This window comes from Chanos chanos, chromosome 5 (assembly GCF_902362185.1).
Source record: "Chanos chanos chromosome 5, fChaCha1.1, whole genome shotgun sequence".
NCBI classification, from domain to species: domain Eukaryota; kingdom Metazoa; phylum Chordata; class Actinopteri; order Gonorynchiformes; family Chanidae; genus Chanos; species Chanos chanos.
The window spans coordinates 25,216,539-25,240,343 of record NC_044499.1 but is presented as its reverse complement, the minus strand read 5'-3'; the positions used below and the strand labels follow the sequence as shown (position 1 = coordinate 25,240,343).

Below are 23,805 nucleotides of genomic sequence, written 5' to 3'. Positions count from 1 at the left end.
TGCCCGTAGACACATTATGCATACAACATTTTCTGTGCATTCGTTTAACTGCAAAATACACATTCAAATACAAACACACAGTCTCTCCTAGTAGTAAGGACAGATTTATTGAGCTTCAGGAAGTTACAGGAGTTACAGAAAGAATATAGCTACTGATTACAGCTCCCCAAAAGAGACACATCAACAAAAGGGTGACAAACTTTCATTTCCTCCAAGAAACAATATTATTTCTCATTGCTAACCGTATGAGAGTGAAACATTGTACTGCAGTTTTAGACACTGCCAGTCGAGTTGTGTTATTCATACCATTTAAGAGCAATATCCATCAGCAGGAGGAAAAACAGACAATAAGAGCAAGTGGGAGGCTTCATGACTACACAGTGAACTCAGACAAACCACTTGTTTTGCAGAGCACAATTTAAAAGAGTAACAGAAACTTACAATGGGCACTTCATTACCAAACTACCTTTTAATGTTGATTTATTGCAGGTTAAGTTAATATTCACGGCAGCTCACATTTATGTAGCCATTTCTGGAGCAAAAGCGGACCAAGAACAGGAAGGTTCATGGAGATATGAGTGGACTTACTGGAACTATGACAACATTAAGAGTAATGTTCCAACAAACGGAAAAAAAAAAGCACATGTCGATATATTTTGGCTGTATTCTGTTTAAATATACAGTATTGTAGGAGTCACATTCATTCCCTTTGATACACATATGGAATTTAAAAAAAAACATGGTAATACTGAAATGCAGTATCTAAATGGGCTAATTATAATGTTAGTTTATCTATACATATCACTCTCAGTATATGCTTAAACATTACTCATGTTATCATGAGTTTTTCAGTTAGCATAGTTTATTAACAGATGATTCTACCAGCGTTCACTAGTCATAGCACACGCACACTATGTGCAGTATTGTGCAGGCACACCCCCCGGCCCGTTGCTAGTGAAACTGCTATATCAACACAGGCACACAGAGTAATCACAACACTAATGTGAACTCAGGGTCACTTTGGAATGCTAGTGGCCTGTTACCATGTCAACAAACACAAATCAGTCACCAGTCCAAACAAACATGCAGACAGACAAAACACACGTTACAACATCCACGCACACACGCACACACACACACACACACACACACACAAACACACACACAAACTCACAATTTAATATATTTTCTTCATGTTAAGGAAAATTAGTCCCATTCCACACTGTAACAAACACACTTATACTAAAATACATCAAGCAGATGATGACACATTATCTTCTCTCCTTAATGCGCGCACGCACACACACACACACAAACAGATACACACACATACATACCTGCTAACACACACCAACACGCTCACATACGAACATGCACTTTAAGGAGTCTCAGGGCCTTGCTGTAGCTAAGGAATAGACCAGCAGAGCGGCGCAACTGAGGCATTCACATTGAATGGACAACAACAGCAGAGTATCTGTGAGGTGGTGCACTTGTGGACAAAACTGGGACCGCACTTGGTCTGCTAGGCGAATCTGGACCACAGAGATACAACACAAATACGAGCACTGCTAACACAGACACAATTACACGGGCCTTACTACACAGGGGGCCCTGGAGTGATTTTAGGGGCAATGATGAGGGGTAAGGTGGCTCTAGGACATGCAGGGGGAGGCTGGAGGTTCAGGGTCAGCGGATATTCTGGACTAGTACAGCAGAGATGTCGATTAGTTGTTAGAGAGATGAAGGTAGTGTGAAGGCTTGGTCCAAGAAGAGAAGGGCGTGTCCGTTTTCTCTTACGGGGGGACCTGCCGGGTTGGAGAGGGAGGGGGGCGGCGACTGTATTTCAAAGATATGGAGAACGGATGGATGATACAGAAGAGAATAAAGTCATGAGAAATCGAGAGAGAGAGAGAGAAAGAGAGAGAGAGACAGTATGGGGAGTTGAAGGAACAGATGTAAAGAACACAGAAAAAAGAGGACATAAGTAGTTAAAGTAAGTGAGAGAAGGAGTTAAAGGAAAGACAAGAAGCAGCATGTCTAGTCAGTGATACACTGCACACATTGGCAAAGATCTGCATAAGTAAACAATGATGAGATTTCCTCAATGCTGAGCCAACTCAAAAAAAAGATTGTTTGGAATCTATTGCAACACATCAGAGGGGGAGACAGAGAGCACTAGAAAAGTAAGCGGGAGCAAGCAGGAGTGATGTAGAATGTGCATTGTGGGGTGCGTGTGTGTGTGTGTGTGTGTGTGTGTGTGCTTTCTGGATTATTGCTGCCTCCAGTGTCAGGGCCTCCAAATCAGAAACTGGCGCAAGTGATTGTGAGACACAGCCAATGAGCAGATTTGTAATATAAAACATACAGATTTATTATGTCTCTCCTGATCTTACAGACTCCCAGAGTCTGTGAGTGGTCATGTTTACAGAGACTACCTTACGAACGGCTCACCTGGGAATGCTGGGCGGGGCACGGTTGGGCCGGCTGGGGACCTGAGGGCTGTCAGCGCTGTTGTTGAAGGGTCCCAGAGGCCCGGGGCGGGACGGAGGGGGAGGAGGGGGCCGTTGGCCAGCAGACATCCGGCGTGGAGCAGTGGGGCTGGGTGGAGGGGATCTTAGGGGAGAAACAGAGGAGAAGGAGCACCTCAAACATGGCCTTTATAGAACCATCCAACACTGACTCCTGCCAGGAGATCTTTTCTGTGGAGGAGAAACCACTGCTCCCTGGCCAAGCTCCTTTTGTCTGAGCTGGGAGTTCATGTACTTAATTAGCATCACCAATATCTGCCTTCACCTTGACTAATAGTTATGCTTGTGAACGGTGTACTATGGAGCAACTTGGTCAAAATGTTTTTTTTCCTCGTGAGTCAGGTTTCATCTGCAGTAGTAGATGAAAACAAGGCCAGTGGGGACAGATGAGATGGAACATGTGGTTGTTTACCTGCGTGAGCCTCCTCCACCAGCCTGTAGCCAAGAGTTGTCGACAGGTGGGGGCATCGGGGTAGACACGGTGGTGGTGGATATGTCTCCAATGATGGCCAATGCTTCTTTCAAGGCGTGGTGTGTCCGTAGTACCTCGTCCCTACGCTGCACCTGCTCCTGAGACTCATCCATCAGCGCGTTCTGGTCACCAGCCGAGTACAGTTGGGCCAGCAGCTCGGCATTGATGAATTCTTTTACCTTCACAAGAAGAACAGACAAAGGCCAACACTCTTGAGATCCAGGCGCTAGACAACAGTTAGCCTCAATTTTACACAAAGATCGAATATCCAAATATCATACTAAACTGCAGAGCTTCCATGTAGTGTAATGGTGCATGTTTAGTTTTCTGTGTAGTAATGAAAAAAGTTGGTCTGTGGTAGGTGGCTTCCCCTGATGAACCCTTACATTGTTGATCATGAGGTGCATGATGGACTTGGGCATGAGATCTCGGATACACTTGTTAACAATGGCCATGTAAGAGTCCACCAGGTTCCTGATGGTCTCCACCTTCCTCTCCAGCTGAGGATCCATGGAGAAATTCTCTGATGGCCCGGAGCTGTCTGACTCCGTCTGTGGGAAAAAGACAGAGAGAGACACAGAGAGAAAACAAAAAGACAGAGGGAGTGAGAGATAGTGTGTAAAGTTGGAGAGATGGAAGAAAGAGAGACAGTGAACTAACAGACTAAGAGTGGGGAGAACAGAAGGAAGCAGAAATAGGCATGATTGGATAGGCACACTGAGAGGGGAGGACCACTCACAGTTGACTTTTCTGGGTAAACTCCTGCCCGTAGGAGTGATGACTTCCAGCTATCCACTTCCTCTTGGGTGTCACAGGCCAGTTCCAGAGAGCGGTTGTCCTTGTAGACATTCCTAGACCAGGATCAGACCAAGACAAACAGGAGGGACTTCACTTTGGATTCACACTTTAAAATCTGGCAAATCTGAATCCTGTTTGAACCCTGTCTCTACTGCTGGGGTTGTACATGAAGTCAGTGTTAGGATCATGCGCTGACAAAGGAATGACACACTTGTGCATAGCCAGCGCACTCATCCACTGGGCTCACCGTTGCTCGGAGTTGAAGATGGCGAATATGTGCTTGCTCGACATGAAGCTTTTCTCAACATCACGGACCTTCAGGTTGTCCAGTGGAAGCATGTACTTCTTCTCTTTCTCCTGTCAGAGGAGAAAAAGGCAGATGGATGGGGAACATATTCATTGCCCTGTGACATTTTCTGAACAAATGGTCAGTTTGAGACCTTAAATCTTGCAGGGAAGTCAAACTACTTAAACAGTTTAACTTGCAGCTGAATACAACTGAAAATAACTGGTTCAAGGTTCGGCAGATCATAAACATCAGGCTTTCAGAGAGCTCCTCTGGTCAGACGGCAGAATTACCATGGAAAATGCTTGTGTATGTTTCGTATCAACAACGATTTCCTCCGTTTACATGTGAGACTAGCAAGGTGAGGGGACAGAGGAATGGTGGGCACTAGAAAGCCATAACGAAGAGGGAAGAGAATACAGTGTGAATGAAAGAGGGATAGAGAGTGATACAAAGATATGTAAACAGAGAAAGACAGAGAGAAAGAAACAGTGTGTGTGTGTGAGAGAGTGAGCAAGAAAGAGAGAGAGAGAGAGAAAGAAAGAAAGAGTGAGGAGGAGGGGGTTGGGCAGAAGAAAAGAGGGGAAAGGGGGGAGTAAGACAGAGTAGAGGGGCAAAAGAAAGAGTGAGATGGAGAGAGAGCACACATGTGGAAGTCATTAGAAAACTCTGTGGTCAAAGAACACATTGGTTTCCCCTCCCTCTGATGAGGAGAGAGGAGGGGGGAGTAAGGGCAGCAGTTTTTCTTGGGCTAAGGAATGAGAGAACGGGGGGTGAGAGAGGACAATGAGAGAGAAGGTGAAGAACACAGAGAGAGAGAGAGAGTTGGGTGTCTTGCAGTCAAAAAGAGGATGCAGTGAGAAAGCGGTAAAGAGGACGTGGGTATTTTCAGTGACACTGGGACACGAGGTGCGGACACTGCGGGTTTGTCTGGACTGCGCAGAGCATGTCAAAGTCTCTGACTTTCTCCTGACATGAAATAATTTTACCCCATTCCAATACCCCTCGCTCTCTTCATTTCTTTCCTAAATATTTTTCCCTCCGTTCCAAAGGGGCCCACTTCCTGTCTCAGTTTTTCATGGAGAGAGAGAGAGTGAGAGATAGAGAGAGAGAGAGACAGAGAGAGATTAAATAACAGGCTGGCGTTAAGTCTCAACATCTGGTACCGCTTAACAGCACAGAGGAGGAGAGAGCATGGAGGCAGAGTGAGAGAGAGCAGAGCTCTGAGCAGAAGAGGTGGGAGAAAATGGGGTATGTGACAGTGGTACTGAAAAATGAAATGGGATGACAGTGACTGGAGACTTAGCCACAGCAGGGTGTCCTGAGGTAATGGAGAGGGACAACCGAAAAAAAAAGTAGACGCTTTGCGAAACACTGCAGAACTTCCAGTGTCCTCTACCCCAAAGGACTGTTCCATCCCATATACGGATGGCTGGGTCCCACCCTCTCTCCCTCTCTCTCTCTTCTCTCGCTCTTTTCTGCTGTATCCCTTCCCTAAAAGCACGCCCAGATCTCCCTGGTTTTCGGAGTCAGGGTGCCACGTCAAGGCTGGATACTCCGTTTTGGCCTATGCAAACACTCAGGACAGCAACAGGGGCAACAACAAAACTTAACCACCGAGCCAACAAACAAACAAAAAATAAACAAACAAACAAACAGCACATCAAGGAATGCCAGAGCTGGGAAGTAGTTCTTCGCAATCGTCCGTCCACACAAAAAGACCATGGACTACTCACTCTGTCTTAAAAACCTGGGATGAGCAGATGACAAGGAACGAAGCTGTCTTCGCTAATCCGATTTCGCACTCCGTCTGCCCAGTGTTCAGACTACCTGTTCATGATTCAACTAGTGTACAGTAGTCTGCACATTGGTTAGACTGGGTGAGGAAAAGCTACGTTAACTCACTGCTAAAATACACAAAAGCCTTACACTTGAGGATCAGGGAGAGGTTTTGGCCTGGGTTGACTCAAGCTCCTCAGTATGTCACAACTGTATGTTAATCTCTTTCAGTTCTCTATTCATTCTTTTTCCGGAGTCATATCTCTCATCACCATTGTGTTTTAATGAGTCGTGTGTGTGTGTGTGTGTGTGTGTGTGTGTGTGTGTGTGAGATTATGTGTATGAGTCTATGAGTGTGTGTGTGTGTGTGTGTGTGTGTGCGTGTGTGAGAGAGAGAGAGAGAGAGAGAGATTTTCTGTGGGTCACCAAAAATCTTGATGATCTAAATCAAACGGTGTGAAAGAGCTGACACATACACTGAGACTGCAACATGTAACTTTAAGATCTGTATGCAAGACTAATATGACCGGCTTAATACTGCTTATAAAAGAAGTTTGGATGGATTTTGTTTATCATAATTATTGATCTATTTAAGATTATCTGATAAATGATGTGTGTGCAGAGAGAAATTGTGAAATAAGCCCTCTAGGGTCGCATATAGAGCCTCATGCCATTTTACTCTCCACAAAAGCTATCATATATCCCACGGCTTTGGAATGCTGTGGATCTGAGAGGGCAGAAACTTGGCTAAGTAATTTTGCTCCGAGCTAGAAAAAAAAAGCGATTTCAAGAATTATCTTTCTTACAAACGACAGAGCTAGTCTCAACAATGAATGTTTAAAGAAGACTTTGTGAAAAACGTTTTGTGCAAAAGCTAAATGTGAAATTTCATGTAGTGCCAAAAAAGGGGGAAAAAAGAATGAACTGTCGTCAAATTGTACATTATTTGAAAATTACTTTCAAATAATAAAGAACAGTTATCATTAAGTATAGTGGGCTTCAAATAGGGTTTTTTTAAGACAGAGATTGTTTTTTTCTGTAAGGTTTGGCCAGTAAGAAATGAGCAAAAAACTATGATGAAAAACAAAGCAGAGAAAGAATTCCGTATACCTTCAGTTAGTGTAAGCTCTTATTTAGGACACTGGCATCTACAGAAATAATAAATCATAAATATTTTCATTAACTGCCACCCCATTTCAAATATTTTTGTAGTGATTGGTTGTGACATTATAAACATACTGTCTCATTGCATAGCCTTGTTCATCTACTTTCGTAGTGTCAGCCTTCCAGCACACACGATTACATTCGGGAAATCAAACGCAACAAAGTGCGTGGGTAGTTTCACATGTTTAACGTGGGTGGCATTATTCATCATACACCACTAAACTGTCTTACATCTAACACAACGTAAGACACATTTTTTCATAATTCCACAATACTTCAGTTAGAAAACAACAACGCGTCGTCAGTACTTGAGTCAAAATTTTAGTCTGAAGGTATCCTGACATTCTTTTTTTAACAGCAGGAAAGAGGTATCAGTGTTGTTACTGAGGAGTGAAACAGTGCCTTTTCACAGGGCCAGCAAACCAGCACTGCTGTAGACAACACAGCTACAAAAACCAAGACCACATGCCACAATGATACCACCATTCTGTCAAAATATGTAGATAAAAAACAAATCTACAGTGCCTTTGCTATATTTCTGGGAACAGGCATTTGGCTGGGTAGAAATCAGGGAGTCTTTTGAGAAGGCTGAATGTGATTATGCCTGGACCGGGATGATGAGATTGGCAGCTGTTGGCTGTTGCGTGCAGCAAGGTGAACATTCTGTGGTTTTTCCAGGGCTTTCCAGTTTGACTGTGACTTTGTGATTAATACTGTTCTACACTTAAAAGTATTTTCAAGTATTTTACTATATTTTTGAAACTAAAATGTACAACACATGCAAAGTTGCCCTGTTATTTTAAAGAGATTGCTTATGAGTGTGTGTGTGTGTGTATGTGTGTGTGTGTGTGTCTGCGCGCGCATGCGTGTTTAGTTCTGTTAGGATGGTGTGGGTGCAAAGAAGGAGTTTGGACACTCAGGGGTGGAAGATGGATTTTCTCCCTTTGACCCGATTGGTTGCTGATGTTTTGACAAAAAACTCAGCATATTCCAGCCAAGAATGTGTAGGCCACAGACTGCCTATAAGAAAGATATTGTATGCATGTGCATTGGTTTCTGTGTGTAAGTGTGTGTGTGTGTGTGTGTGTGTGTGTGTGTGTGTGTGTGTGTTTGCGTGTGTTCCAGAAAAATACAAGATTTTTTTGAACATGTAAAAAATGGAACCCAGCAGAAATGTCATTTAACTTGTTCTCTGTCCATATGGAATCTATCAGAGGCTGTGGATCTCACAGTCTGATGCACAGAACACACAGAGACGTTAATGTGTCCTCTGTGTGTATGGAATCTGTCAGGGGTTGTAGTACTCACAGCGGCTGGAGTACTCACAGCCTGATGATCTGAACACAGAGACTTGTGAGAAAAAGTGTGACTCACAGTCAGATGTGTGTCTCTAATGTGCTGGGCTGAGTTACAATTTTCTGCTCTTCACGCTTTAAATTAGAAGCTGTGTGTGTGTGTGTGTGTGTGTGTGTGTGTGTGTGTGTGTGAACACTAGTTTGATTTGGGGCTACTCCAGCTGTGTCAAACACCCCAACCAAATGCCTGTGCTCTGGGAAAGGAGAGGTTGCAAGGCAGGCAGATGACAGAAAGAAAGAAAGAAAAAAAGAAAGAAAGAAAGAAAGAAAGAAAGAAAGAAAGAAAGAAAGAAAGAAAGAAAGAAAGAATTTCCAGCAAATTTGGTCTAGTAACAAACACAAGTACCATTGTTTTTGTATTGTCACAGAGAGAACCCAGTAAAAAAAAAAAAACTGCAGAAAATAATACCCATTTGATAGTTGAACCAATCAATCCTTATGTGTTTCTTAACAGAGCTTTATACCTGTAAGGGCTTTAAAGTGCTGTGCACCTCAGAGACTGAACTCGTGAAAAGCTTGCATTTCTGGACCTAGAAGACAGAGTGGACCGACCCATTCTGTTCACGAAGACTGATTTGACTGGTGGGTCCAGTTGCAGTTGTTGCGTGTCTGCCTGTCTACACTTGCTGTGCAGAACATCCGGAAGCCTGTACAGCAGGCACAGACAGGCAGACAGACAGCAACCCGCCAACAGTGACGGACACCGCCGCCAGCCAATCAGGAGACACCCTGAATTATTACTCTCACCCACATACACAAAACCACACATTTCACAGCACTGTGAACCGAGAGGAGATCGCACTGCTTGCTGATGTGTTTCCCCCAGCATTTGGCGATGACTCAGTGAAACATGGTAATAGTATGACTCTCAGAAAAGATTCAACGAACGCTGCCCTGCCAAGGACTTTGGAGACATTTTAGGGGGGGAAAGAGATCAGAGTACTACTGTAGACACAAAGAGAAGCTTCAGCAAAAAAAAAAAAAAAAAGCTGTGTTGTCATGACAACAACAGCTGTCACTCACCTCGTCATCCTTGAACCAGGAGAGACTCTCAGCGGTCAGCACAAACCAATACTCCTTGGCCCCGCCCTTCATGATGCTGATGTTGTTAATGGTCAGCCAGCCCTTACGGATGACCTGTGGAAGAAGGGCAGGGTCAAAGGTCAAATGGAAAATGCAACTCTGGGGCTCTACTTCATCAAAAAGAATAAGAAATAACTAAAACACAATAAAGTCTCCTCGAAACATGACAAAGTGTAAATTAGTGTGAAATAAAAGTGTAAATGTGCAAAGCTGATACAGTGAGTGCCTATGCTTGTGTGGTCTCGCCACGGTATAGCTGTCACACAGTGACCAAGATCAAAATGGACCACTGGTGAAGGTGTAGTCACTCCATATCAGGACAATAGGGTGGAGTCAGAGGTGCTTGTGCTTGAGCTTATGGTGGGTGTGCTGGGGTTGTTTCAGACTTTTGATAAATGAAAAACTGCTGTAATGATGTTCTGTGAACTGAGCCTACAAAATCAACACCACAACTACCACCTGTGATTGGTCCAAACCTAAATACCTCAGCCAATCACTGGACTCCCTCGCATATTACTCACATGGACTGTGTGACATTGTGTGCTTGCATAAAGTCTTTGTGAATGCAGCCATAAGTGAGCTCACAGACAGACTAAAATGTAACCAAAACTTCTCTCACATTCAAGCCAAACTAAACACAGGACTTCAGTGTTAAGCCAAGTTCATGTGTGTGTATTAGTGAAGTAAGGCAACAACCCAGATCTTACAATGATGCCTGATGCTGGTGGCGAGGTAGCCTATGAAAACCCATAGAGAGAGAGACAGGAGAAAGAAAGGCTAAAACACAAGCACACAGGCTAACAAAAACAGCTGACTCAAATAACAGGCACAGTCAGCTGATACCATATACACACACATCACACATCTGTTTCAAAATGACAGCAACAGCACCTGTGGCCTTCATCACTTATATCTAAAAGTGACCCAATCACCTCCCATCTGCTTTACATCATCACGGCACACCTGCATGGGAACAAATTAACTCCCACTGGCCTGTGAGTTCAGAACACTAACGTTAGTTTGAGGCATAAACAGGACTCTCAAATGTATACCTAACAAAGCAACACTTCATGAAAGTTATGTACAAAAAAAGCAACAAAAAATGTCAAGGACGTATATGGAATTACGACCTAAAGCATAACACTCCTGAAAATACCACGTAACACGTTCCCCACCTGTATCCATAAATTATACAAATTGGCACCACAAATAATAAGTAAATATGACAAACTTTCTCATGAATCATGCACAGAACACTAAAGCTATATGGAAAAGGAAACAATCCTTCACAGCTAACCTCAGGGTCACTCGCTTCTTGCACAGCTAGATAGTTCAATAACAGAAGGTCTCTTACATATCTCTTAAGTTTAGAATGTCTTTATAAAAAATATAACAGACAACGGATCTGCTTCATTAAACGGAAGGTCAGTGCTATCTGAAATTATGCAATATATATGAAAATGATCTTAATAATGCAATCGCAACTACAGTCGATTTACCAGGCAAAAGGATTCAAATCTGGATCAGAAAGTCAAGGCACACTGTACTGAGTCAGGGACACAAGATCAGGTGAGTTACTCCATCACTGTGGTTATCATGTTTCCACATGATGACATTTAGTGAGTGAATGAGTACTTACCTGGAGCCCCATGCAGGGCTGAGTAAACAGGAGAGCTACTCATAGAGTGGCTGTAAAAGGCGGACATGCATGGGACGGCTGGGTGACATAGAGGGATGTTTGAACTGAGGAACGCTGGCAGGGGTCAATACTCAGGAAAAAGTAAAACCTCCAAGAAAATGAACTGAAATTAAAAAAAAACATCACACTTACATAAAATGAAATTAAAAAGCAGACACTGAAACGCGTGTAAACTGAAACGGTGTAAACTGAAACAATGTAAAATGAAACACAAAGAAATGCAAAGAAATTCAACATTCCACTCAGGAGAAACTGAGTCTCATATGTTGATTACAAAAGAGAAAGAGAAAAAAACATAACTGACAGAAAAATGAACAGATAAAAGAACTACATATAAACAAAAAAAACCCCACAGAGCTAAGAGACAAGCAACTTTCTGTTCTCTTTTCATATGTATATGAAATCTGGGCTCACACATACAAACATACACTCCACCCACCTGATTTCCTGCAGAACTCTTCTTGTTAGACTGGTTACTCCGTTGTTGTGCACTTTGAAGGAGGAGAGAGTAGAGAGAGAGAGAGAGAGAGAGAGAGAGATTATATTACATTATGATAAAGTGCATGTAGTGAAGTGCATGACTACATAATCTTCAGACTGATGCAGGTGTGTGCTGCAGGTTTACTTGGCAAAGCCGATAAAATCCTCGTGGTTAGTGTTAACGTAAGCCAGCTGAATATCAATCAGCAACAAAACCTGTGAAGACAAAAAGATAAAGTTTACATTACACGTTTATCTGATTTATAAGGAACAGTCTTCACGCCAGAGTCTCCTCTGTGGTTCACCCACCTGTTCCTTAGCCCGACTCTCTCTCTCACGGATGTGTGTGGTCACAATCCGCTCCGTCTCCTCTCTCAGCCGTGGGAAAGTGCCCAGCTATGGGAGCACAGGATGACAGAGAACGGGTCAAAAACAGGTCTCCACAGTGCTGACCACACAACACACCATCCAGTCCACACAGAGATGAGATACTCTTCTGACCTCAATAAATAATATTAAAAACTCTCATGACCTCTCACTGGAAAACTGATGCAATTATTTCCAGGTTTTATTGTTACTTCGTTACCTCATTACTGTGAATGCAGTCATTAGCATTGCGCACCATTTAAATGAAATAACAGTGTTTTGACTTTTTTGACTTATTTGTTTCTTGGTTAATAACTCTTTCATGGTGTTTTGAGTAAAGTCCTGTAAATCCCTGGCGGTGTGGTTCTCTACCCATCTGTACAGCAGCAGTTCCACCCTCTAGCCTTGTGTTAACACTCACTGTGTAATAACTTCACACTATGTCCATAATGACACCCTGTGTTAATGCAAAGTTTTCCCCTGACCAATCACAAACTTTGCTTTCTGAAACAAAGCTCTGCCCATATAAAGGTCCACACTTGAACATCAGCACTATATAGAGCCTACACCACCATCAAGAATTTCACTGCCTGATTCAATACTTCTTCCCACTGATGTAAGCAGAGCTCACAGATGAAAACATAACTTCAGCAGACAGATGGGTTTCTGGTATAAATATGACTGTGTGTGATTATATTATCATCATTCAGTGTAAAACTGCTGACGGGGCTAGTTTCCTCCATAGTGACGATGGAGATCACTATATCTATCAACACTGTCTACAATTATCAGAGAGTAAACACATTTAGAACCGCTTAATGCATGACACATCTGATAGGTTTACATCACTGTAACCACGGTAACTATGTTCCTGTGCCTTCTTTTAACCTGGGGCACTGACCAAGATTACGAAATTATCTGAATGTGAATACAGCTATCACAGTTACCCCAAAACTGACTGCCAATATCCTCAGGTTAACAATCATATTAAATCCAAAAATATTTCATAACTAGTGAAAATAGGTTCAATAATATTATTACCTCATTATAAAATATTACAATATTTATGACTTTACTGCATTTTTATTTATTTATTTAAATAGTATTGCTACCACCTCAGTGGTCCTGCAAATAACTCTATAATGAAACAGACTGGTGCTACAGAAGATTCTATGGTTTCACAGCAAAAGGTTTTGTGATTTGATGGAATTAAAATGGAAACAAGGGATGGTCTGTGTATGTGACAGATTCACCCCAGAGCTGCCCACACACCACCAATCTGTGGGTAGGGAGTCAGATGCCAGAACAAATAAGTTTAAGCTTCCAGACAAGTAAACCAACTGCCAGGATATCTTTCTGAGGGAAAGACTTTTTCCTGTGACACTGCCAGTCAACTGACTGACCTGTCCTATATCAATACACCATCAGGTATTTCATCTCAGGGATTGTAGTAGGTCCACAATGCCTTACTACAGCACCGATAGACAGTCTTACTTTACTACAGCACCGATAGACAGTCTCACTTTATTACAGCACCGATAAGACTGTCTCGCTTCATCAGAGCACTGATAGACTGTATCACTTTATTACAGCACTGATAGACTGTATCACTTTATAATAATAATAATAATAATAATAATAATAATAATAATAATAAGATTTATTTAGAGCCCAATATCACTATTTATAGTCTCAAAGGGCTTTACATGTCTATAACAAAGTCAAATCAAAATTATATCATGCATAAGTTCGAGAAAATAGATAAGTCTTTAGTTTTGTTTTAAAGGTATTGAGTGCTTCTCTAACTTCTTTAGGTAAACCATTCCAAAGGAAGGGAGAGCGGTAGGAAAAGGCTCGGTTGCCAGCGAACTTCTTTTTAACTCTTGGAATGAATAATAATCCAGAATCTTGAGAGCGCAGGGTGCGAGGTGGGTTATAGGGTGTAATTAAGCCAGACAGGTAGGAAGGCGCAAGCCCATGTAAAATTTTATATGTTAATAAGAGGACCTTAAAATCTGCAGCAGCATTCTGGACCAGCTGAAGACTACTGGTACTAGAAGCAGGCAGGCCAGAGTAAAGAACATTGCAGTAATCGAGGCGAGACGTGACAAATGCGTGAACAATGGTTTCTGCATCAGCCATACTTAGAAAGGGCCTAATTTTAGCAATGTTACGGAGGTGATAAAAGGCAGTTTTGGTTGTGTTCTTGATATGAGTGACTAGCGAGAGACTAGAGTCAAAAATCACACCAAGGTTCTTAGCTGAAGAGTTTTGAGAGATGATGCAGTTGTCAAAATTTAGAGTTAGATCACTAAAAAGGTGCTTATGCGTAGGGGGACCAATGACCAGCATTTCAGTCTTGCCTGCGTTAAGCATCAGGAAATTTGAAGACATCCAACCCTTAATAGCACAAAGACATGCCTCAAGGTTAGCCGATTCAGAGCGGTCATTATGCTGGATAGGTAAGAAAATCTGAGTATCGTCAGCATAACAATGGAAGTTAATGTTGTAACTACAAATAATGTCACCCAAAGGGAGCATGTAAATAGAGAATAGAAGAGGGCCAAGGACTGATCCCTGAGGAACACCATAGTTAAGCTTGTGGTATTCAGAGGTCACATTATTATAGTGAACACACTGCTTTCTCTCAGAGAGATAAGATTTAAACTAAGAGAGCGCCAGGCCAAGAATGCCAATTTGGTTTTCCAAGCGCTTTAACAATATAGTGTGATCGACCGTGTCAAATGCTGCACTCAGATCAAGCAGAATAAGAACAGAGGTAGCACCAGCATCCATGGCTAATAAAAGATCATTAGTTACTCTAGTAAGGGCGGTTTCAGTAGAGTGAAAACACCTGAAGCCTGACTGAAATATTTCAAACAGACTGTTAGAGGACATATGGGCTATCAGCTAAGCAGCTACAATTTTTTCAAGTATTTTAGAAAGAAACGGGAGATTAGAGACGGGCCTATAATTATTTAAGGCTTCAGGGTCAAGATTTGTTTTTTTAAGTAAAGGCCTGATCACGGCTGTTTTAAAAGAGGAGGGTACAATACCAGATTTAAGTGACATATTTAGGGTGTTTAGGATTGTTGGGCCAAGAACCGAGAAAAGCTCCATATAAAGTTTAGCAGGTAGGGGATCAAGGAGGCAAGAGGCTGGTTTAGCAGAGTGCACCAATTTGGACACCACGTCTAGAGAGATAGGGTTAAATTGAGTTAAAGGGTGCACATCCTGACTAATCTTAGGCGCAGTAACAGAGAGCGTGCAGGCAGTCTGATTTGATAAATTAATTTGAATATTACGACGAATTAAGTCTATTTTTTGCGAGAAAAATTCATGAAATAGTGTGCGGTAAAAGGGCTAGATTGAGGGGAGTGATTCTGGGTAAGTTTAGATATTGTATCAAAAAGGAACCTGGGGTTATTTTTGTTAACATGAATTATTTTCGAGTAATACACGGCTCCGGCTGCGTAGAGAGCGCGTTTATAATCTATCAGGCTGTCGTGCCATGCAAGGCGAATAACCTCTAGTTTGGTTGCCCGCCAGTTTCGTTCCAATTTCCTACACACCTGCTTCAGCGCGCGGGTTTCTTTATTAAACCAAGGTGTTAAGTGTTTACGTCTATTTTTTATAGTTAATGGTGCTACCACATCTAGTACATTACGAAGGGTAGAATTTACGCTGTCCATCAAGTCGTTCAAAGATCTCTGCTGATCATTGAAAGAGTTGAGAACAGTAGGAAGCAGATCAGCGAGCGCAGCAGTGGTGGAAGCATTAACGCGACGGCAGCTACGAACCGCGGTAGAGACAATAAGAATTAGAGCACTGATAGACTGTATCACTTTATTAGAGCACCGATAGACAGTCTTACTTTATTACAGCACCGATTAGACTGTCTCGCTTCATCAGAGCACCGATAGACTGTATCACTTTATTACAGCACTGATAGACTGTATCACTTTATTAGAGCACTGATAGACTGTATCACTTTATTAGAGCACTGATAGACTGTATCACTTTATTAGAGCACCGATAGACTGTCTCTCTTTATTACAGCACCGATAGACTGTCTCACTTTATTACAGCACTGATGGACTGTCTCACTTTATTACAGCACTGATGGGACTGTCTCACTTTATTATAGCACCGATAGACAGTCTTACTTTATTACAGCACCGATTAGACTGTCTCACTTTAATACAGCACTGATGGACTGTCTCACTTTATTACAGCACTGATGGACTGTCTCACTTTATTACAGCACTAATAGACTGTCTCACTTTATTACAGCACTGATGGACTGTCTCACTTTATTACAGCACTAATAGACCGTCTCACTTTATTACAGCACTGATGGACTGTCTCACTTTATTACAGCACTGGAAGACTGTCTCACTTTATTACAGCACTGATGGACTGTCTCACTTTATTACAGCACTGGCAGACTGTCTCACTTTATTACAGCACTGATGGACTGTCTCACTTTATTGCAGCACTGACAGATTGTATCACTTTATTACAGCACTGATGGACTGTCTCTCTTTATTGCAGCACCGACAGACTGTCTCACTTTAATACAGCACTGGTAGACTGTCTCACTTTATCAGGGCACTGGTAGAATGTCTTACTTTACCAGAGCACTAATAGGCTGTCTCACTTTATCAGAGCACTAAAAGACTGTCTCACTTCATTACAGCACTGGTAGACTGTCTCACTTTATCAGAGCACTAAAAGACTGCCTCGTTTCATTAGAGCACTAGTAGATTATCTTGCTTTATTAAAGCACTGGTACACTGCCTTACTTTATTAGAGCACTGGCGTACGGTGTTGATGAGTTCTTGGATGACAAGGTCAATACATTTGATGCACGGCTCCTTTAGCTTGATTATCTGCTTCTTCACAATTGCTTCGAATGCCATGTCGGGGGTAAAGAGGCCAGTCCTATACAGATACACCGAGGATGAAGGAGAGTGTGACTAAAGCACTATGACAAACACACACATACACCAACACCGACACACACACACACACACACACACACACCTGATTCCATGAATATTCTTAATGGCATAGCTGATCTCCCGCCGCATCTCCTTATCATCACACTCCATCTGAGAGGAAGACAGAAAGAGAGAGAGAGACAGAGAGAGAGACAGACAGAGAGAGAGAAAGAGAGAGCGACAGACAGAGAGAGAGAAAGAGAGAGTTTTAAACACTGAAAATCTTTAGTGACATAATGCAAGAAAAAATGAAAACATAAATGAAAGGAGAAAAAGGATTACTACCTTATCCTCTGGTTATCAGCTCACCTTCACTAATTCAAAGGGGAAACGTTCATGGAAGATACGGTTAATCTTTGCTCCTCCAGAAAGTTCCACAGTGTCAACCTGATCTCCAGAGCCCTCAATTCGTTTCTCAAAGTCCACAGAGAACTGTTGCACCATTCTAAACACATTACACACACAAACACACACACACACACACACACACAGAAATGGGGACAACAATAAACTCCAAAACCAACCATCCACCTTATCCTTGAGCTGGGCTTCATTCAACCACTTCACAATTAAAGTCACCCGTCAACTCACACTGGGCACAGTCCTCTGGTATGGGTCCACCTGGCCAACTAAGAAAGATAAATGTACTTGTCGATGATAATAAGGTCAGATCATCTAGCTCTACTTAAAGATACTTTAAGATCAATCAGTCAGAACCACGTCCAAAACAACTGACAATGAAACTATAGAGAGAAAAAAAAGAAAACTTAAACTGAAAGTCAGGATATATAGAGTATGTGTGCATGTGTGTCTTTGTACATCTGCATATGTGTGATTGTGTGTATGTACATATGTTTGTACCTGTGTGTGTATATGTGCGTATGCATCTGTGGGTATATGTGTATATGTATTTATGTTTGTGTGTATGTATGAGTATACGTATATCTGCCACAATACTGACTGTAACAGAGCTTTGGTCTTGCGTGACAGGTCATCTGATGTGTGTGTGTGTGTGTGACAGCTCTGGTGTGATACTGACTGTAACAGAGCTTTGGTCTTGCGTGATGGGTCATCTGGGCGAAAATGACGATATTCCTCTGCCTCCTTGTCCAAGGCCAGGAGCTGGGCCTGCAGCTTGCTGCGGAATCCTGGGAGTGTGTCTCTAATGTGATTGGTCAGTTGCTATGGAGACAAAATAGACGGACATTTGGCAGCCACCCAAACATTCTAGTCACATGATCTTAACAGACATGGCAGCATAGCGTTGAAATTTGGTCACCCATATTGAGAAGCAGTCCTTACTAACAAGTCAGCTTAAATTATCAATCAGTTCAAGGAACTAGGAACACAAACCAGGAAAAACTTACATACCAACATTCTTAACTACGGGACACCTAGTATCTCACAGAATGAACTGCTCTGAATGAAATCCTAGCACTGAGCGTGTCCTGCATCCTTTTTAAGGGCTGTTGCTGTGTTATCGCTGTGCGCTGGTGTTGATTGGCAGCTTCAGGCTCTGACCTGGTTGAGAACTTTCTGCAGGTAAGGAGTGCCCATGCTGTCTGCCATGTGCCGATAAGATGGGTGAGATAAGAAAAACTTCCTCTCTGCAGCCAGGGCTGCCTTAATGTCCTTCTTCCCATCGATGTCCTTCTGACTGCGGTTTACCACACCGATATAACCTGTACGGGAGACAGGGAGAGAATAAAGAGATGAAAAGATGAGAAGATAGAGGCAGAGAGCTGGACAGAAAAAGAGAGAGAGAGAGCGAGAGAGAGAGCTGGCTTTGTCTTACCCCTCCGCAGGGGGAGGAGCTTATTCTCTAGTACATCCCTGGCGTCAGTCCCCTCGTCCATCAGATCCAGTTTAGTGATCACTCCGATGGTCCTCAGACCTACACACAGCAAGGAAGGGCCAAAGGTCAGGAAGGTACAACATTCTAATACATGTTATATAAAAAGACACACTGTCAAAAAGGTATCAGTACAGCAAGGCGTGTGTAGGTGCACCTGTGCGTGTGTATGTGTGCATGTGTGCATATTTGTATGTGTGTATGTGTGCATGAGTGCCTGTTTGTGTGTGTGTGTGTGTGTGTGTGTATTGGTGCACCATATCACAGGACATTAGAGTAATCATTAAAGGGACAGGTAACTCTCTGGACACTCACCCTGCGGGTCCACATCCTTGGCCAGTTTGAGAGCGTCTGAGTTGGCCAGGTCAGTGTTGGCTGGAGTGACGGCCAGGATCAGGCAACTCTCTCTGCAGATGAACTGCATGATCATGTCTCGGATCTGGTGTTCGATGTCCGCCGGCTGGTCGCCCACCGGCACCTTGGTAATGCCCGGCAGGTCGATGAGGGTCAAGTTCAACACTGTAACCAGAGGAAACCTGTTAGACACATCACTAATCGCTCCAAGTCAGGGAGACCCCTAGGCAGACAAAGAACTAGCCTTCAACTCACCCTGTGATCGGTGACTTGGGTGTTAAGGAAGTTCAGAAGTGTACAATGTCCAAAATATTAGAACTATTACAAAAAAATATATATAAAGGCATTGATAATTCAAGTTTATGAGCAGACCCTCAGGTTTATGGGGATGAGTGAGATGCATACTGTTTGGGGAGCAGACCCTCAGGTTTATAGGGATGAGTGAGATGCATACTGTTTGGGGAGCAGACCCTCAGGTTTATAGGGATGAGTGAGATGCATACTGTTTGGGGAGCAGACCCTCAGGTTTATAGGGATGAGTGAGATGCATACTGTTTGGGGAGTAGACCCTCAGGTTTATAGGGATGAGTGAGATGCATACTGTTTGGGGAGTAGACCCTCAGGTTTATGGGGATGAGTGAGATGCATACTGTTTGGGGAGCAGACCCTCAGGTTTATGGGGATGAGTGAGATGCATACTGTTTGGGGAGCAGACCCTCAGGTTTATGGGGATGAGTGAGATGCATACCATTTGGGGAGTAGACCCTCAGGTTTATGGGGATGGGTGAGATGCCTTTGTTGGCACCAGTGACGCGGTCAGTTTCAGCCTCGATCTCCTGGCGGACCTCATCAAAGTCAGTGAACTTCTTCCCTTTGCAGTGGAGAAACTCCGCGTACTCTGAGTACACATACAGAACAGAGGTGGAAATTTACAAAATATTGGGATGACTTGGAGCATTCTGTTTGTGCGTGTGTGATTGCTGGCCAAAGGCATAGCAGCTGTGTCACTATTGTGGCTTTTGCATTTGCAAAATTAATACCCCATGTACAGGTTCTCAGCACAGCATGCACCAGTGTGTGTGTGTGTGTGTGTGTGTGTGTGTGTACGTGTATGTGTGTGTGTGCATGTTTCTGTGAGCGTGTGCACACATTCGTGTGTGTTCATGCGTGGACCTGTGTGTGTGTGTGTGTGTGTGTGTGTGTGTGTGTGTGTGTGTGTACCTGTGTTGGCGCTGATCAGCTGCAGAACCAGGGGCCTGCGAGTCACAATGCCAGAGCCACGGGGGAGGAAGTCCCTTAAGAAGAAAAGACAGAAACAGGTCAGCGGTAATGGAAGGAAATTCATACATGCAGATGCCCAGTGACGGCACGGTGGCGCAGTGGATAGCGCTGTCGCCTCACAGCAAGAAGGTCTCGGGTTCGATTCCCGGCCGGGCGGCCAGAGTCCTTTCTGTGTGGAGTTTGCATGTTCTCCCCGTGTCTGCGTGGGTTTCCTCTGGGAGCTCCGGTTTCCTCCCACAGTCCAAAGACATGCAGGTTAGGTGAATTGGAGACACTAAATTGTCCCTAGGTATGATTGTGTGTGTGAGTGTGATTGTCTGTGTGTCTGCCCTGCGATGGACTGGCGACCTGTCCAGGGTGTTTCCCCGCCTTTCGCCCTGTGACCGCTGGGATAGGCTCCAGCAACCCCCGCGACCCTAGTTAGGATAAGCGGCTTAGATAGTGAGTGAGTGAGATGCCCAGTGACGTCCACATATTGGCTTAATGACTGTGTCAACAAGGGCCTGTTACAACCAGCACTACAAACTAGACCAGAGTAACATCAGCTGATAAAATCAAATCACAATGCAGCAGTGCCTGTGCAGTACTAACTTTGATTTGATTTTATCAGCAGTTAGTACTGTGTGGAAGAGTGTGTGTATGTGTCTGCATTAAGTTAAATTTCAGTGATTGCACACACACACTGTGAACAGTGAATTTGTCCTCTACAACACACCAGTAGTGAACACACACACCAGACGCAGGAGCAGTGGGCAGCCTTCCTTGGTGAGCGTTGGGGTTAAGTGCCTTGCTCAAGGGCACACAGCTGTGGATGCTGGGCCTGGGAATCAAACCGGCAACCCTCAAGTCACAAGCCTGGTTCTCTAACCTTTAGACCACGGCTGCCTCATGTTTGTGTGTGTACAAAAGTGTACTGATACTAGGCTAACATATATCAGTGTCTGTCAATAATAGAGAACAAAAAAAAGCACCTTCAAGAGAGCCATCACTGCAGGTTCTATAAACAGACTCTAATCAGTAAAAATTGTTTTTACGCCATCAGTTCAAATTAAAAAAAAAAAAGGCTGGGTCTTATCCAGCATTTTAGTCAGAGCAGAAACCAGACCAGTTCTCAGCAGACTGTACCCCTGGAGACCGCTGATCCAGGCTGGCAGAGCTGGTTTCACTCTCCCACACCAAGAGAGCACCGCTCTCCTGTCCACAACATCGCAAACCAGCTCATTATAAACAACCTCACCATATCCTCATATTCAGACTTCAGACTGTTCCACTAACAGAAGTGATCAGAGCAATAAACATCAGCCTGCTCCACATACCACTTAGCACTGATTCAAGGACAGGCAAAGTAACTTCAAATTTTATTTTAGTCCAAAACAGTCGTTACACTTTTTGCAATTTTTAAAATAAACAAATGTCCAGTGTGGCTAGATGGTGGTTGCATTTTTTTTTTAATTCTGTCATAATAGTTCCCAAACCTGTACCAACGGCACATCTAATTCAGCAAATCAAAGGACTGGTTATTACTTCACTAGACAAATAAGGTCCCTTCGCGAACTCATCTGATGCAGGGACCTCTCGCTAGACTCAAAGAATCTGTCAATGTTTCTCAAACATTAAGGGCACACTAGCAGGAACCACACATTAAAATTCACCAACCGTAAAAAGTTGAAAACGTCAACAAGTTCAGGCTCATTCGGTTGTCTGCTTGCTGTACCCAAGCATGTTATTTAATGCTTAGTCATAGTTTACATAGAACTTGAGTCGAGATGCAAGCGTGCTCTGTAAATAGCCTGAAAACCTCTGCCACCTTAAACACTGAGCTGTTTCCTGTCAGTGGTTTCATCCCTGTTCTCTAACTGCTAACAAGATCTGGAACTTAGTTGATTACTGTATTAAAAGGGGGAGGTGTAACCCTATCATCGCTTCCCCTGGTGAGTCGTAATCAATTGGGAAGAAGCAGAAGGAAAAGAAGAAAATGAAGAATGATAAACTGTGGATTCAACATAATGGATTACATATACATTTGCATCTTTAATAAATATAGTCCTTACTTTCCGACGAAGTTTTCAAGAACCGAGCTTTTTCCGGCGCTTTGGCCGCCGACCACAGCAATTTGTGGTAGGTCGAGGTTGCAGCTCTGGCCGATGCTACTGAAAGCGTCCTGAAGTCTGTTGACCAGCGGGATCAGGTCTTCCATCCCCCGGTTTCCCATGATGTAAGAGGAGAGAGGATGCGAGGCGTGCTAGCGAGAGAAAAAGATGCGGTGGTATCCTAGACCAGGCTAACTAGGCTGTTGATGTGTACACATTTAGACGCTCACTGTCCCAAGTCAAGGGTCGATTCAGCTGAGGACAGAGGAAAAGAACATTGCGCAGTTACGTGCGAGCGCGACACTGTTATTTTTCAAGGACGTTTAGGAATAGGCGTCCTTTATAGCATCAGTCCCTGTCCAGTTGCTGTCATTTATTCGCATCAAGAAAAAGAAGCAATTACACCTTCAGGTTGTCGACCTGACTGTTCATCTAATACGCTTTGTCGCGCTATGACATGGTTTTATAAGTCATGCGCCGCAGAGATACGGTTTTGCACGACTCTGGCGCTATTCCATCGTCGCCATAAATAGCCAATGGCTTTTTCTCAACAAGAAACGGCCTTACCGTTAAACCGATCCAACTGACCCGTCTTCAGTCAGTTCTGCGGTGTATCTTGAAGATAAAATGTTATTCCCCCGCAGGTCCTAAAACACTCCAATTATTGTTTTGAAGCACGATCTAACTTCACCTGCTGCTGTGTGCACGATCTACCCACGTAGAGCGCAAAGGCCTGTTGCTGTAAATCTAATTTGAAGGATTCGAATGGGCACATCTGTGCGTCAGAATATCATCCAAGACCCATATTCACCAATGACAAATTTAATTCCCCTTAACGCAGCCGCACTAATTACAATGTAACGCCGCATGTCGTTGACAAACTGACATACAGACTGACCAATGATGGGCACGTATGCACGTTAAGGCATACCCTGGCTGCACCCATAGGCAGAGTAGTCAGCACAACAAACCCTCCCCCTAGTGTTTACATCGCGCTATCTCCATCGTGAGTCACGGTTGCGCATCACTGCGCGTTGGACGACGGAGAAGCTATAGTAATGTGGTAAAGGAATTTCTAGTCGAAAAATTGTTGTGGTACAGGCTTTAAATATGATGCACTGACTGAATGATGAATCCTACACAAGAGACACGAACATATGCATGTATATACATCCGAATTCTTGGCCTAGTTCGCCTGGACAGTAGTAGTCAGCC

The 23,805-nt window shown here is 43.4% G+C and overlaps 1 protein-coding gene across 2 annotated transcripts; it reads right to left on the bottom strand.

Annotated features, from left to right (window-relative positions):
* Positions 1–1,793: 1,793 nt before the first annotated feature.
* dnm3b (dynamin 3b) lies at positions 1,794–22,724 on the bottom strand. 2 transcript variants are annotated; one of them, XM_030776071.1, is made up of 20 exons: positions 22,552–22,724; positions 20,441–20,514; positions 19,968–20,117; positions 19,181–19,384; positions 18,809–18,907; positions 18,535–18,695; positions 18,053–18,195; positions 17,323–17,458; positions 17,057–17,124; positions 16,816–16,954; positions 11,954–12,040; positions 11,790–11,860; positions 11,595–11,655; positions 9,406–9,519; positions 4,046–4,155; positions 3,740–3,851; positions 3,387–3,551; positions 2,941–3,179; positions 2,452–2,613; positions 1,794–1,836 (listed from the first exon to the last, which is right to left on the bottom strand). In XM_030776071.1, exons 1-20 carry the CDS (start codon positions 22,710–22,712, stop codon positions 1,794–1,796), a joined length of 2,499 nt encoding a protein of 832 aa, XP_030631931.1. In that variant the 5' UTR covers positions 22,713–22,724. The 2 variants fall into 2 exon arrangements, with proteins under 2 accessions (XP_030631931.1, XP_030631930.1); XM_030776070.1 differs by having other exon boundaries at positions 11,604–11,655; positions 22,552–22,712.
* Positions 22,725–23,805: the final 1,081 nt, after the last annotated feature.

What these genes read in the sequence shown, in the direction of transcription:
- dnm3b (XM_030776071.1), bottom strand. Translation starts at nt 22,712, where the DNA reads ATGGGAAACCGGGGGATGGAAGACCTGATCCCGCTGGTCAACAGACTT. An exon ending in GCTGATCAGCGCCAACACAG is followed by an intron (nt 20,118 to 20,440) that starts GTACACACACAC and finishes ATGTGTACTCAG; the next exon opens with AGTACGCGGAGTTTCTCCAC. An exon ending in TCCCCTTTGAATTAGTGAAG is followed by an intron (nt 17,125 to 17,322) that starts GTGAGCTGATAA and finishes TCTTCCTCTCAG; the next exon opens with ATGGAGTGTGATGATAAGGA.